The sequence below is a fragment of the Trichosurus vulpecula genome, chromosome 5 (genome assembly GCF_011100635.1).
Source record: "Trichosurus vulpecula isolate mTriVul1 chromosome 5, mTriVul1.pri, whole genome shotgun sequence".
Classification (NCBI taxonomy): domain Eukaryota; kingdom Metazoa; phylum Chordata; class Mammalia; order Diprotodontia; family Phalangeridae; genus Trichosurus; species Trichosurus vulpecula.
Window position 1 is genome coordinate 92,763,449 of NC_050577.1, and position 13,853 is coordinate 92,777,301.

Here is a 13,853-nt window from a genome sequence, read left to right on the forward strand (position 1 = left end):
AAAAGCCTTCTTAAAGGAAAGCTTCCCTGACACTCTCTTTGCCCTTTTCCCTACAAATTTCCCCTATATAGATGGATGAAGTCAGTGGTTTTTGGGTATTCTTCACAACCAAGGTAAATACCCTCAGTCTTATAGAGAAAATCTTTCATCATTTCCTTTGGCCTAAACAAACAAAAAAAAAAGTGGAGCTGAGTGACTTCTCTCCACAACAGAGGTCCTCCCCATACTTGTTAAATCATTGACACAGCTATTATTGATGTCTTACACATTATATCTCCCCAGTATCTCCCCTAGAATAGTGTTTCACATGCTGTACATTCTCATGTGTTTTTAAAAAATAAAAATAGTAGTATCTAGAGTTTATATAGAGCTTTCAGTTTTGGAAAGCACTTTTCTGATATATTATGTCATTTGATTTCCTACAACAACCCTAGGAAATAGTTGCTAATATCATCCCCAGTTTTACAGATGAGGGAACAGAGGCAATGAGAGATTTATCCTGAGGCACACAACTATTCAGTGATCTAGCTTCAAACTTAGGTCTAATTGACTCTTGATCCATTGGTTGTTGTATCAGCTGTTTCAGTTAGTTGCCTTATTAAACATGTTGATTGAAGTTAATGTAGCATCAATCATGCTGCCCCTCAGACTGTTCCTATTCCTGATGTGGAAGAAAAAAAAATAAGGCCTAGAGATTTGCAGAAGGCACAATTTGTTTTTCTTTTTATTGACCTGGTTTGGCCATCCTAAAAAGATGACTTTTTTTCTTATTTTTGAAATATATGTCAAATTAACATGCCTTACTCTCCCTCATTAATATAATCCAATGTCTAGATAATTTGGGTTAGGGGGAAAGGGCCTTAAGACCTTACATTCAGAATTTTTTGCATCTTGCTATCTTACTTAAAGAAGATAATTGGTACTGTAATATTGTTTACTTCAGTTTATCATCTATATCACTTTTACATATTTTTTTCAATAGCAGCTCTCTCTGCTTCCTCTAATGGAACCAATCATTGGAGTGAATTTTGCCCACTTTCTTCCTTATGGCAGTGGCCAAGGTAATAGTGGAAATCGCCTTTTAGGAACTTTTGGCAGTGCCACCCTTGAAGGGGTCTCAGATTATTACTCTCAATTGATCTACAAGGTATGGATTTTTTTTTTCATCTGTTTTTGCCTTGTCTAAACCGAGATAGTTTTATCTATGTATTAAATTATTTCCTCTTGGGTTTATATTCTGAACCTTATCTAAGAGGTAGATTTAAAAAAAAAACAAACAACACAACAGCCCTGAAGTATACAGTACATTAAGGTTGTTCTTTTTGGAATTTTGACTTTTGTCTCCATAAATATGGGTTTACATTCATGCCATAACTACAAAATGTTTTCAAAGTTATCCAAGAAAATGAGTCCTAATTACACTTTCATGAAACATTGGCTCCTAATTCCTTATCAAGACATTTAGATCAGCAAAACATTTCTTAATGAGAATTTGATGAGGAGATTTCTTGGTTTAGGATGCCAGACTTTTTTTTTAAGTCTAACTCTAGGAAAGAATTTCAGAAAACTTTTAAAGTTTTTTGAGAAAACAAAAATCAGACATTAGAGCGCTTTATGTCTAAAGATACATCCTATAGAAAAAGCTAAATGTATTCCATAAAAACATCTATTTCAGGCTTAGTAAAAGAGTTATGGACCTATTTTTACTTTTATTTAATCATCTGTCCATTTAGAAGTGAAGATCTTAGTTACCAAAATCACTAAGTCATTGCCTCCGTGTTCATGGAACTGTGTTTTGTGGTCATTATTGAAAAAATACAATTTCAGTCTATTTATTTTGTATCTTTTGATCTCCAGCAGAATAACTTGAGTAACCCTCCCACACCTCCGGCTTCTCTCCCTCCTACTCCTCCTCCTGTGACCTGTCAAAAAATGGCAAATGGCTTTGCAACCACTGAGGAACTTGCTGGCAGAGCTGGGTTGTTAGTGGGCCATGATGGTATGTCAAATTGCCATTTCCCAAAGTATAAAATATAATAATATTATTTAACTTCAGCATGTGAATATACATATGTACATGAGATTATTTTCTTTAGTTGCCTCTGATTTTGTTTCACATACACATGAAATATCAATTTTAATGTTTGTTGTGCTTTTGTGTTTTCAGTTACTAAAGCTCTTGGGCCTAAACAATTTCCACTGCCCTTTAAACCACAGGATGACCTCCTGGTCAGAGCTATGGCCCAAGGGCCCAAGACTGTGGATGTTCCTGCTTCACTTCCAACACCTCCCCACAACAACCAGGAAGAGTTAAGGTAAAAGTTTATTTTTCCCAGAAGCATTCTTAATATTGTTTTCACATAAAACTTTATAGGAAGATGTATATTTAAAGCTGTTTTAATTTTACAATAGATTTTACAGATAATCGTATGAGAGACTGATCCATTAAACTGCTTGGTTGTGTTGTGGAGAGCTTTTATAGAGAGTCAGTCCAAGAGCAAAGGCAGGAATAAGACCTGTGATTTTGCTGGGATAGGGACCTCCTCATGAGGCACCTTCTCTACAAGGCGGTAAAAATGAACTTAGGAAAATCATCTGTAATGTTTAAAAAAATATGATTTATTATGATTCCTACCGATTATATATATATATATATATATATATATATATATATATATATATATATATATATATATATATATATACACATATAGCTAAAATGATAGATTTAACCAGCACTGTCTTTTCAATAGTTCATACAAAGTTGCTAAAGCTTACTAATTCATCATATTTCTCATGGTTTCCAAAATAAATATCTTTAATGTTGGTTAATTTCATAATTTTATTCTGTTTTTTCCCATTCTTTGTAAACATAATGTTTATTAGCATAGTTTCTGGTACATAGTAAGCACCTAACTGACTATGTTTACCACCTTCAGCACTGTCTAATATGCTGTAGGAAAACCATTCTTGTATATCATTTTAAAAGCGATTTTCCTTAGGCACAGTTCTGTCTATATCATTCTCCTTAATAAACTCCTGTGGCTTTAGCTAGCCTTTAGGACCAAATTTAAACTCTCTTTAGCTTTTAACATTCCTCAAAACCTGGTCCTAACTTTTCTTTCCTGCCTTACATGATACTTCTCCCACCTTCTGCAGTCCAGCTAAACCCACCATCTGGGTATTCCTCCTGTACAGCATTACCTCTTCCATTTGAATACCTTTGCCCTGGTAAAGACTACAGTCCTAACTCCTTGGTCTTCCAGAAGTCATGGAATCCCTGTCTTCCTTCAGGAAGTAGCTCTAGCACTGCCTTCAACATGAAGACTTTCCTTATTCCCCTTACTGCTACTACCTGCTTTGGCTGACTGCCTTATTTGTTCTTACTTATTCTGAATCCATTTATAAAGGTGATGAGGGCCTATCCAGGGGTGGGGAGCCTGCAGCCTCAAGGCCACACATGTCCTTCTAGGTCCTTGGATATAGCCTTTTGCCTAAGTCTAAGTTTTATAGAACCATCCTTTTATTAAGGGGATTTGTTCTGTGAAGTTTGGATTCAGTTAAAGGACCACACTTGAGGGCTTGGAGGGCCACATGCAGTCTTGAGGCTGCAGGTTCTCCACCCCTGAGAAGAGAAGAGGGGCCATATTTGCGATATGTTGTGTAGGTGAAATCAACATTTTGGACATGGGGGTGAGAGAGAAGGAGGAGTCCAGGTTCTCCCAGGTTCCTATGCTAAGGGACTAGAAGGATGGTGTTGCCCTCTACAGTAATATGGAAGGTAGGAGGAGGGCGTAGGGGGAAAGATAATGACTTTTGTTATGGCCTTAAAGTAAGTTTAAGGTGTTCTCTGGACTTCCAGTTCTAGGTGTTTGAAAGGCAGGTGGAGATACTAGATTAGAGGTCAGGAGTGATAGGAGGGCAGGGAAAATAGATTTGAGAATCATAAACAGAAAAATGGTAATTAAATGCATGGGAACTGATGAGATCACCAAGTGAAGGAATATAGAAGGATAAAAGGACCCAGGACAGAACCCTGAGGGACACCTATGGTAAGAGGGGCATGATTTAGAAAAGGATCCAGCAAGAGACAGAAAAGGAGTGGTTAGATAGGTAGAAGGAGAACCAAGATAGAGTGGTGCCATACAAACCTAGAGAATAGAAATCAAGTCACAGAGAGTGATTAGCAGTGTCAAAGACTACTGAGAAGTTAAGGATAATGAGAATTTAGAAAAGGCTGTTGGATTTGACAACTAAGATCATTAGTAACTGTGGATAGAGCAGCTTAGGTAGAATGATAAGGTTGGAAGTTGGATTTTAAGAGATTAGGAAGATAGTGAAAGGAAAGAAAGTAGAAACTCCTATTGTACACCACCCTTTCTACTTGTTCAGCTGCAAATGGCAGAAGAGATGTAGGACAATAGAGAAATCAAAGGATCAAGAAAGGGTTTTTACAGCATGGGAGTGAGTGTGGGGACATGGTTATGTTAGTAGGGAAAAATCCAATACCAGAGAGATTGAAAATGAGCAAAAGAATGGGGATGACAGAGGGGTCAGTCTTTTGGAAGAGATAAAACAATATGATCTCTTAAATAGGTAGAGGGGTTAGCCTTGTAAGGAGTAAGGCCACCTTTTCATGTAAGACAGGTGAAGAATGAGATCGTAGTAAATGGCATCTAAATGACTAAAGGTAAGAAACAGGGGAGAAGAGGGAGCCATCTGTAATTTCCTTAATTATCCCTCATAGAAACTGTCATCTATGCTATCTTCCTAAACTCTTCTTACATTTTATACCTTTTTAAACTCTACCTTCTATTAGGCTGATGAATATCATTTGTTTATTCATAGTATAGTATAGTATTTAGACTTAGATCCTGTCTCTTCCTGTTATTAGCTGTGACCTTAAGGGTTTATTATACTTTTTTTAGTTTTGAGTTTCCTCATATAAGAGAAATCCAGATTCACCCTACTGTTGATGATGTGATCAGTATAAGTATTCATATTTATATCACAGTAGTACAGTATTTCATAGTAAAAAGAAATAGGGAATTAGTGGAAACTTCGAGAAATATAAGAAGTTCCTTACTAGTGAAACTACAAATTTCAATGACTCTTTCTCCTTCAGGACCCAGGATCCCTGTAGTGATAGGGACACTCCTGAGAGCTTTGTTCCTTCTTCTTCTCCTGAAAGTGTAGTAGGAATGGAAATAAGCAGGTATCCAGACCTGTCACTGGTCAAAGAAGAACCTCCAGAACCTATCCCATCCCCTGTCATTCCAATTTTACCAAGTAGCAGTGGAAAAGGTAAAATTAATATATATCACAATTTTTTTTCTAAACAGTGTAATATTAATGTACTTAATTAACCTTTGGATTTTGATAATCAACTTTCACTGTTTTGTTTTTTAAGGTTCCGAAGCCAGACAGAATGACATAAAAGCTGAGCCTGGCTCAGGCACCCTGTTTTTCACGACTCCATTTGGCCCATCCCAGAATGGCCCTAAATCTGGCCTCATATCTGTGGCAATCACTTTACATCCCACCGCTGCTGAGGTAAGGTATAAAATGTCATACCATTTACACATGTATTTATATGCATAGACTGTATCTCCTGACTTTCAAATATCAAGATAAAGATTTTATGGTAACATTTTAAAAATTTTACGAGTGTTATATTTTGCAGTTTTTAAAAATTTGGATGTTAATATTTAATGCACAGTGGGCCTACTCTGAACACAGATTGAAACATACCCTATTTTTTACTGTATTTTTCTTGTGCTTTTTGGGGGTTTTTCTTTTGCAGCATGGCCAATATGGACATGTTTACATTATTTTATATGTATGATCCATCAAATTGCTTTGCTTTCTCAAAGGGGAGGGGGGAGAGAGAGAGAGAAATCAAAACTCAATTTTTAAAAATGATTGTTAATTGCTTTACATGTAATTGGGAAATATTTAACTAAAAAATATTTTAATAAAATTTTACATCCTTTTTAATGTATAAAAATTATTTTAAAGCATTTATTACCTCTGCCTCCCTTGGCCCTGTAAAAAATAAATAAAAATCATTATTATGTATAATTAAGTAAAACTGCTTTGGCCACATTCAAAAATAGATGTTTCGTTTTGCATTGGGCAATATCTCATAAGCTTTGTATCCCCTACAGTGTGCTCATAATATATGCTCTGTGAATGTTAGATGATTATTATATCTACTAATTTTTTTTATTTTATCATTTTTATCTAATATTTTAGTTTTCAACAATTGATTTCCACAAGATTATGAGTTACAAATTTTCTCCCCATTTCTACCCTCCTCCCCCATTCCCAGATGACATATATACTGATTGCTTCATTCCCCAGTCAGCCCCCCCTTCTTTCACCCCACTCCGCCCCATTCCCTTGCCCCTTACTTTCTCGTACGGCAGGGTAGATTTCTATGCCCCATTCGCTATATATCTTGTTTCCCAGCTGCATGCAAAAACCCAACTTTTTTTTTTAAGCATCTGCTTTTAAAACTTTGAGTTCCAAATTCTTTGCCCTCTTCCTTCCCACCTACCTTCCCTAGGAAGGCAAGCAATTCAACATAGATCACACATGTATCATTATGTAGAACACTTCCACAATGCTCATGTTGTGAAAGGCTAACTATATTTCTTTCCATCCTATCCTGTCCCCCTTTATTCAGTTTTCTCCCTTGACCCTGTCCCTTTTCAAAAGTGTTTGCTTTTGATTACCTCCTCCCCCATCTGCCCTCCCTTTTATCATCCCCCTTTTTTTATTCCCTTCCCCTTATTTTCCTGTGGAGTAAGATATCCAATTGAGTGTGTATGTTATTCCCTCCTCAAGTCAAATCCGATGAGAGTAAGATTCACTCATTCCTCCTCACCTGTCCCATCTTCCCTTTCAACAGAACTGCTTTTTCCTGCCACTTTATTGTGAGATAATTTACCCCATTCTGTCTCTCCCTTTCTCCCTCTCTCAATACATTCCTCTTCCCTTAATTTGATTTTATTTTTTTAGATATCATGCCTTCATATTCAATTCATCCTGTGCCCTCTCTCTATACTCCCTTCAACTCCCCTAATGCTGAGAAAGGTTTCATGAATTACACACATCATCTTTTCATGTAGGAATGTAAATATAACAGTTCAACTTTAGTAAGTCTTTTCACTGAGAAAGCTTGGAAGTCCTCTATTTTATTGAAAATCCATGTTTTGCCTTGGAGCATTATACTCAGTTTTGCTGGGTAGGTGATTCTTGGTTTTAATCCTAGCTCCTTTGACCTACAGAATATCATATTCTGATCACTTCAGTCTCTTAATGTAGAAGCTGCTAGATCTTGTGTAATTTCTTGAAAGATGATATCTAGGCTCTTTTTTTGATCATGGCTTTCAGGAAGTCCAGTAATTTTTAAATTATCTTTCATGGAACTATTCTCCAGGTCAGTGATTTTTCCTTTGGTTCTGTTTTATAATATCTTGATTTTTCATAAAGTTGCTAGCTTCCACTTGCTGATTTTTAAGGTGGCATTTTTTTTCAGTGGTCTTTGGGCCCTCCTTTTCCATTTGGCTAATTCTGCCTTTCAAGGCATTCTTCTCCTCACTGGCTTTTTGGAGCTCTTTTGCCATTTGAGTTAGTCTATTTTTAAGGTGTTATATTCTTCAGTATTTTTTTGGGTCTCCTTTGGCAAGTCATTGACTTGGTTTTCTCACATCACTCTCATTTCCCTTCCCTGTTTTTCCTCTACTTCTCTTACTTGGTTTTCCAAATACTTTTTGAGCTCTTCCATGGCCTCAGACCAATTCATATTTTTCTTGGAGGCTTTTGGTGTAGGCTCATTGACTTTGTTGACTTCTTCTGGCTTTATGTTTAGATCTTCTTTGTCACCAAAAAAGAAGTCTAGAGTTTGACTTTGAATCTGCGTTTGAGTCTTAATTTGTTTTCACTGCCTATTCATGTTCCCAGCCAACTACTTGACCCTTTAGCTTTTTGTCAGGATATGACTGCTTATAGAGTAGAGAATACTTTGTCCCAAGCTTTAGGATCCAAGCACTGCTGTTTTCAGAGCTACCTGTACTCCACTGTCACCCCAGGCTCTGCCACCACAGCACTCCTCCTCCCGCAAGAACCACCAACCAGGACCGCAATACAGATCCAAGCAGGGCACAGCAAGAGACTCTGCCTTTGTGCTCACAAAGTGCTTCTTGCACTCCCGCTCTGATCCGCTGCTAGGTTCCTCCCACTGTGTGAGCCAGGGACTCGGGAAGCAGCTAACACTGGAGCTCTGGAAGCAGCCTCAGGAGTTTCCTGCTGCTGCCACTGCCGCATCACTTCCGCCACCACTGCATCACCTCCGCCACCCCCAGGGCTGGTGATTAGACCACTCTGAACTCGATCCCGCAGTTTCCCTCTAACCTGCTCTTTGGCATTTGTGGGTTGAGAAGTCTGGTAACTGCCACAGCTCACTGATTCATGGCCCCAAGGCCTGTTCTGGCTGGCTGACTCTGGGTCTTCCTGTTGACCATCCAGGCTCTCCTGGGCTGGAGACCTGTTTCCCTCTGCTTTTTTGTGGGTTCTGCAGCTCGACAATTTGTTCAGAGCCATTTTTTACAGGTGTTTGGAGAGATTTGGGGGAGAGCAAGTCCCTGCTTTCCAGCTGCCATCTTGGCTCCACCCCTGGAAGAAACTAATGTTAAGCATATCTACTGATTTTGATCTTAGTTGTCTTGTTTAGTTTTGTGTCCATTCATTAGTTTCTAGCATGCTTTTGAATTGAAGTTAATTAATGGATATTTATCAGGGCACATTAGTGCAGTTAGTTTCATTGGTGTGATACGATCACTATTATGCTGATTTGAGAGTTCACTTCAGAATCTCTGTTATAATCAATGGTACTGGAAATGTGTTTTAGTTTAGCTTATTTAAGATTTGTTTGTTCTTTCATTTAGCTTTCAAACTCTTTCCAAATGAATATTAATACTTTGTTTTTCTTCTTTAGATACATTTTGAGACTTTTTCTCTGGGTTCTGAAAGGGGTTATTGAGTCACAAATTCTTGATTCTTTACAATGTTGTTAATGGTTTCATGATCATTCTGCACCTCTCCGTTAGGAGGTGTGTGGCCTATCATCTTCAGTCCTCCAAACTTGTTTCTCATTGCATTGATCAGATTTCAAAGGCCATTCAAAGTTGTTTTTCTGCATAATAACACTATCATTTTATAAAATGTTCCCTAGTTTTGTTTACTTCACTCTTCCTTAATTCATAGAGATCTCATTTTCCTCTGATACTATTTCACCATTTCTTGTGGCATAATATTCCGCTAAATACATATATAATTTGCTTATCCAATAAATAGGTAGCCCCCAATTTATTTCCTATTTTGATCTTTTTTAACCTTTTTCTTTTATCTCTATAGGGTATAGGCTTAGTAGCTGAAGTGTGAGGTATTACCTCAGAATTGTTTTAATTTGCATGTTTCTAATCAATAGTGATTTAGATAATTTTTTCTTGTAACTATTGATAGCTATTTCTTCTGAAATCTGCCTGTTCATATCATTTCACCATTTATCAGTTGAGGAATGGCTCTTATTTTTATAAATTTGATTCAGTTCCCTATATATTGGTGAAATGAGGACTTTATCAGAAAACTTGCAGTAAAAATTTTTTCCCAATTTACTTTCTTCTGCCTAATTTTGGCTGCATTAATTTTGTTTGTGCAAAAGTTTTTAAATTTCTGCAATCAGAATTATATGTTTTACTTCCTATGATCCTCTCTATTATTTGATCATAAACTTACTTCCCTAATCCATAGATCTGACAAGTACATTTACTCCTAACTTACGATATCACCCTTTCTTTCTAAATCATTTATCCATTTTGACATTATCTTGGTGTATATACAGTGTGAGATTTTGGTCAGTGTCTCGGTTCTGCCAAACTGCTTTCCAGTTTGCCAAGCTATTTTTATCAATAAGTAAATTCTTATCCACAAAGCTTTGACCTTTGTGTTTACCAAACACTAGCATACTAGGGTCATTTACTTCTGTGTATTATGTACCTAATCTGTTCTACTGATTCACCACTCTGGTTTTAGATAGATACTTCTTATTATTTGAAGAAAGACTCCACTTATTCCTATGCTTTCTAGTGTTTTTAATATAAATGGGAGTCATATTTTGTCAAAGGCTTTTTCTGCATCTGTTGATACATAATTACATGTAAGGGATTAGGGTATTTTTTGTTGTTGATATGGTCAATTATGCTGATAATTTTCCTGATATTGAATCAGCCCTGCCTTCCTGGTAAAAATTCTACCTGGTTATAGTGTATGATCTTTGTGATATATTGCTATGATCTGCTTGCTAATATTTTAAATTTTCCTTTAATATTCATTAACTTAGCTGATCTGTAGTTTTCTTTCTCTTTTTTTGCTCTCCCTGATTTAGGTAACAGCACTATATTTGTATTGTAGAAAGAACCTGGTAGAATTCCTTCTTTAAAACTTTTTGCATTTTTTGTGGTATTGGAATTCATTGATATTTAATTAAATATTTGGTAAAATTCACCTTCTTAGGGATCTCATTGATAACTTGTTCAATTTCTTTTTCTAAGATAGGGTTATTTAAGTATTGTATTTCTTCTGTTAATCTGGGCAGTTTATATTTTTGTAAGTATTCATCCATTTCACTTAGATTGTCAGTTTTACTGGTGTATAATTAGGCAAAGAAACTCCTGATAATAGCTTTAATTTCATCTTCATTGGTAGTGAATTACCTTTTTCATATTTTTTTTTTGGCTTCAGAGTGATGAATTTTAACCATGGGAACTTTTTTAAAAATAATTAATTTTTAATTTTTTTAAAAAAAAATTTTCGTTTTCAGCATTAATTTTCACAAGAGTTTGAATTACAAATTTTCTCCCCATTTCTACCCTCCCCCCGACTCCAAGATGACATATATTCTGATTGCCCCATTCCCCAGTCAGCCCTCCCTTCTGTCACCCCACTCCCTCGCATCTCCTTTTCCTTTACTTTCTTGTAGGGCAAGATGGATGTTTATGCCCCATTGGCTGTATATCTTATTTCTTACTTGCATGCAAAAACTTTTTTTTTGAACATTTTCTTTTTAAACTTTGAGTTCCAAATTCTCTCCCCTCTTCCCTCCCCACCCACCCTCCCTAAGAAGGGAAGCAACTCAACATAGGCCACATGTGTGTCATTATGTATGTATGTATATTCCCTTCAGCTACCCTAATACTGAAGTCTCATGAATTATACACATCATCTTTCCCTGTAGGAATGTAAACAAAACAGTTCAACTTTAGTAAGTACCTTGTGATTTCTCTTTCTTGTTTACCTTTTCGTGCTTCTCTTGATTCTTGTGTTTGAAAGTCAGATTTTCTATTCAGCTCTGGTCTTTTCACTGAGAAAGCTTGAAAGTCCTCTATTTTGTTGAAAATGCATATTTTGCTTGGAGCATGATACTCAGTTTTGCTGGGTAGGTGATTCTTGGTTTTACTCCTAGCTCCATTGACCTCCAGAATATCGTAGTCCAAGCCCTTTGGTCCCTTAATGTAGAAGCTGCTAGATCTTGTGTTATCCTGATTGTGTTTCCACAATACGCAAATTGTTTCTTTCTGGCTGCTTGCAGTATTTTCTCCTTGACCTGGGAACTCTAGAACTTGGCGACAATATTCCTAGGAGTTTTCTTTTTGGGATCTTTTTAAGGAAGCAATGGGTGCATTCTTTCAATTTCTGTTTTACTCTCTGGCTCTAGAATATCAGGGCAGTTCTCCTTGATAATTTATTGAAAGATGATATCTAGGCACTTTTTTTGATCATGGCTTTCAGGTAGTCCAGTCTTTTTTAAATTATCTCTCCTGGATCTATTTTCCAGGTCAGTGGTTTTTCCAGTGAGATATATTTGATATTGTCTTCCACTTTTTCATTCCTTTGGTTCTGTTTTATAATATCTTGATTCCTCTTAAAGTCACTAGCTTCCACTTGCCCCAGTCTAATTTTTAAGGTAGTATTTTCTTCAGTGGTCTTTTGGACCTCCTTTTCCATTTGTCTAATTCTGCCTTTCAAGGCATTCTTCTCATTGGCTTTTTGGAGCTCTTTTGCCATTTGAGTTAGTCTATTTTTTAAGGTGTTGTTTTCTTCAGTATATTTTTCAGTATTTTTTGGGTCTCCTTTAGCAAGTCATTGACTTGTTTTTCATGGTTTTCTTGCATCCTTCTCATTTCTCTTCCCAATTTTTCCTCTCCTTCTCTAACTTGCCTTTCCAAATCCTTTTTGACCTCTTCCATGACCTGAGAGCAGTTCATGGTTTTCTTGAAGGCTTTTGATGTAGGCTCATTGGCTTCGTTGACGACTTCTGGCTGTATGTTTTGGTCTTCTTTGTCACCAAAGAAAGATTCCAAAGTCTGGGCCTGAGTCTGGGTGTGTTTCGCTGCCTGGCCATGTTCCCAGCTAACTACTTGACCCTTGAGTTTTTTGTCAGGGTGTGACTGCTTGTAGAGTAGAGAGTACTTTGTTCCAAGTTTGAGGGGCTGCACTGTTGTTTTCAGAGCTATTTGTTTAAATTTATTTATTTAACATATTTAGTTTTCAGCATTGATTTTCACAAGACTTTGAATTACAAATTTTCTCCCCATTTCTACCCTCCCCCCCACTCCAAGATGGCGTATATTCTGGTTGCCCTGTTCCCCAGTCAGCCCTCCCTTCTGTCACCCCACTCCCCTCCCATCCCCTTTTCCCTTCCTTTCTTGTAGGGCAAGATAAATTTCTATGCCCCATTGCCTGTGTATCTTCTTTTTATAATCAAATTAACCAATGGTTTATCTGTCTTAGTGGGGGTTTTTTTTCCTTCATAAAAACTAGCTCCTAGTTTTATTTATTAGTTCACTGGCTTTTTTCAAACTTTTGCTTTTTATATACGCCTTTGATTTTCAGGATTTCCTTTTCATTGGTTAAGGGGATTTTTAATTTGTTTTTTCTAATATTTTAAATTGTATACCCAATTCATTGGTCTGTTCTTTTATTGATATATATGTTTGGAGATAACCCATTTTTTCTTAAGTACTGCTTTGTTTGTATCCCCCACATTTCAAATGTTGTCTCATTGTTGTCATTTTCTTCAGTTAAACTAGTGATTGTTTCTGTGATTTGTTCTTTGACTCAGTCATTCTTAGTCTCTAATTTTTAATCTGTGTTTCCATATCCCTTTATTGAATATAATTTTACTACATTATCATCTGAAAAACATGCTTTTAATATTTCTGCTTTTCTGCATTTGGTTATAAGGTTCTTATGTGCTAATACATGGTCAGTTTTTGTGGGGGTGCCATGTAAAGCTGAGAAAAAGTTATATTCCTTTCTATTTCCATTCAGTCTCCTCAAGAGGTCCATCATAGTTATCTAAGTCTATTCATCTTAACTTCTTTCTTATTTATTTTATGGTTAGTTGAGGTCCCCCGCATTTAGTTTTATTGTCTGTTTTCTTTGTCTAATTTATTTAACTTTTCCTTAATGAATTTGGATTCTACGAAATTTGGAGCATATATGTTTAGTGTTGATATTCATTGTCTGTGATACCTTTTGGGCACGGTGTCATTTCCTTGCTTATCCATTTTAATTAGGTCTTTTTTTTTACCTTTGCTTTACCTGAGATCATGATTTCTACCCCTTCCTTTTATCTAAAACATAATATATTTTACTCTAGCCCCTTATTTGAACTTTGTGTGTGTATTTCTGTTTCAAGTGTGTTTCTTGTAGAGAGAGAGAGAGAGAGAGAGAGAGAGAGAGAGAGAGAGGGCACAGGGTGAGTTGAAGATGAAGGGAAGATATCT

General features: G+C 36.5%; 1 protein-coding gene across 4 annotated transcripts in view; it reads left to right on the top strand.

Annotated features, from left to right (window-relative positions):
- KMT2C (lysine methyltransferase 2C) overlaps positions 1 to 13,853 on the top strand; it is a 297,401-nt gene that overhangs the window by 262,411 nt on the left and 21,137 nt on the right. For 2 of the 4 annotated variants that reach the window (XM_036759103.1, XM_036759104.1), the window contains 5 exons: positions 983 to 1,147; positions 1,858 to 1,999; positions 2,168 to 2,315; positions 5,126 to 5,304; positions 5,411 to 5,553. In XM_036759103.1, coding sequence (XP_036614998.1) covers positions 983 to 1,147; positions 1,858 to 1,999; positions 2,168 to 2,315; positions 5,126 to 5,304; positions 5,411 to 5,553 — 777 coding nt within the window. The remainder of the gene's footprint in view (positions 1 to 982; positions 1,148 to 1,857; positions 2,000 to 2,167; positions 2,316 to 5,125; positions 5,305 to 5,410; positions 5,554 to 13,853) is intronic. The other 2 variants (XM_036759101.1, XM_036759102.1) reach the window with 2 other exon arrangements.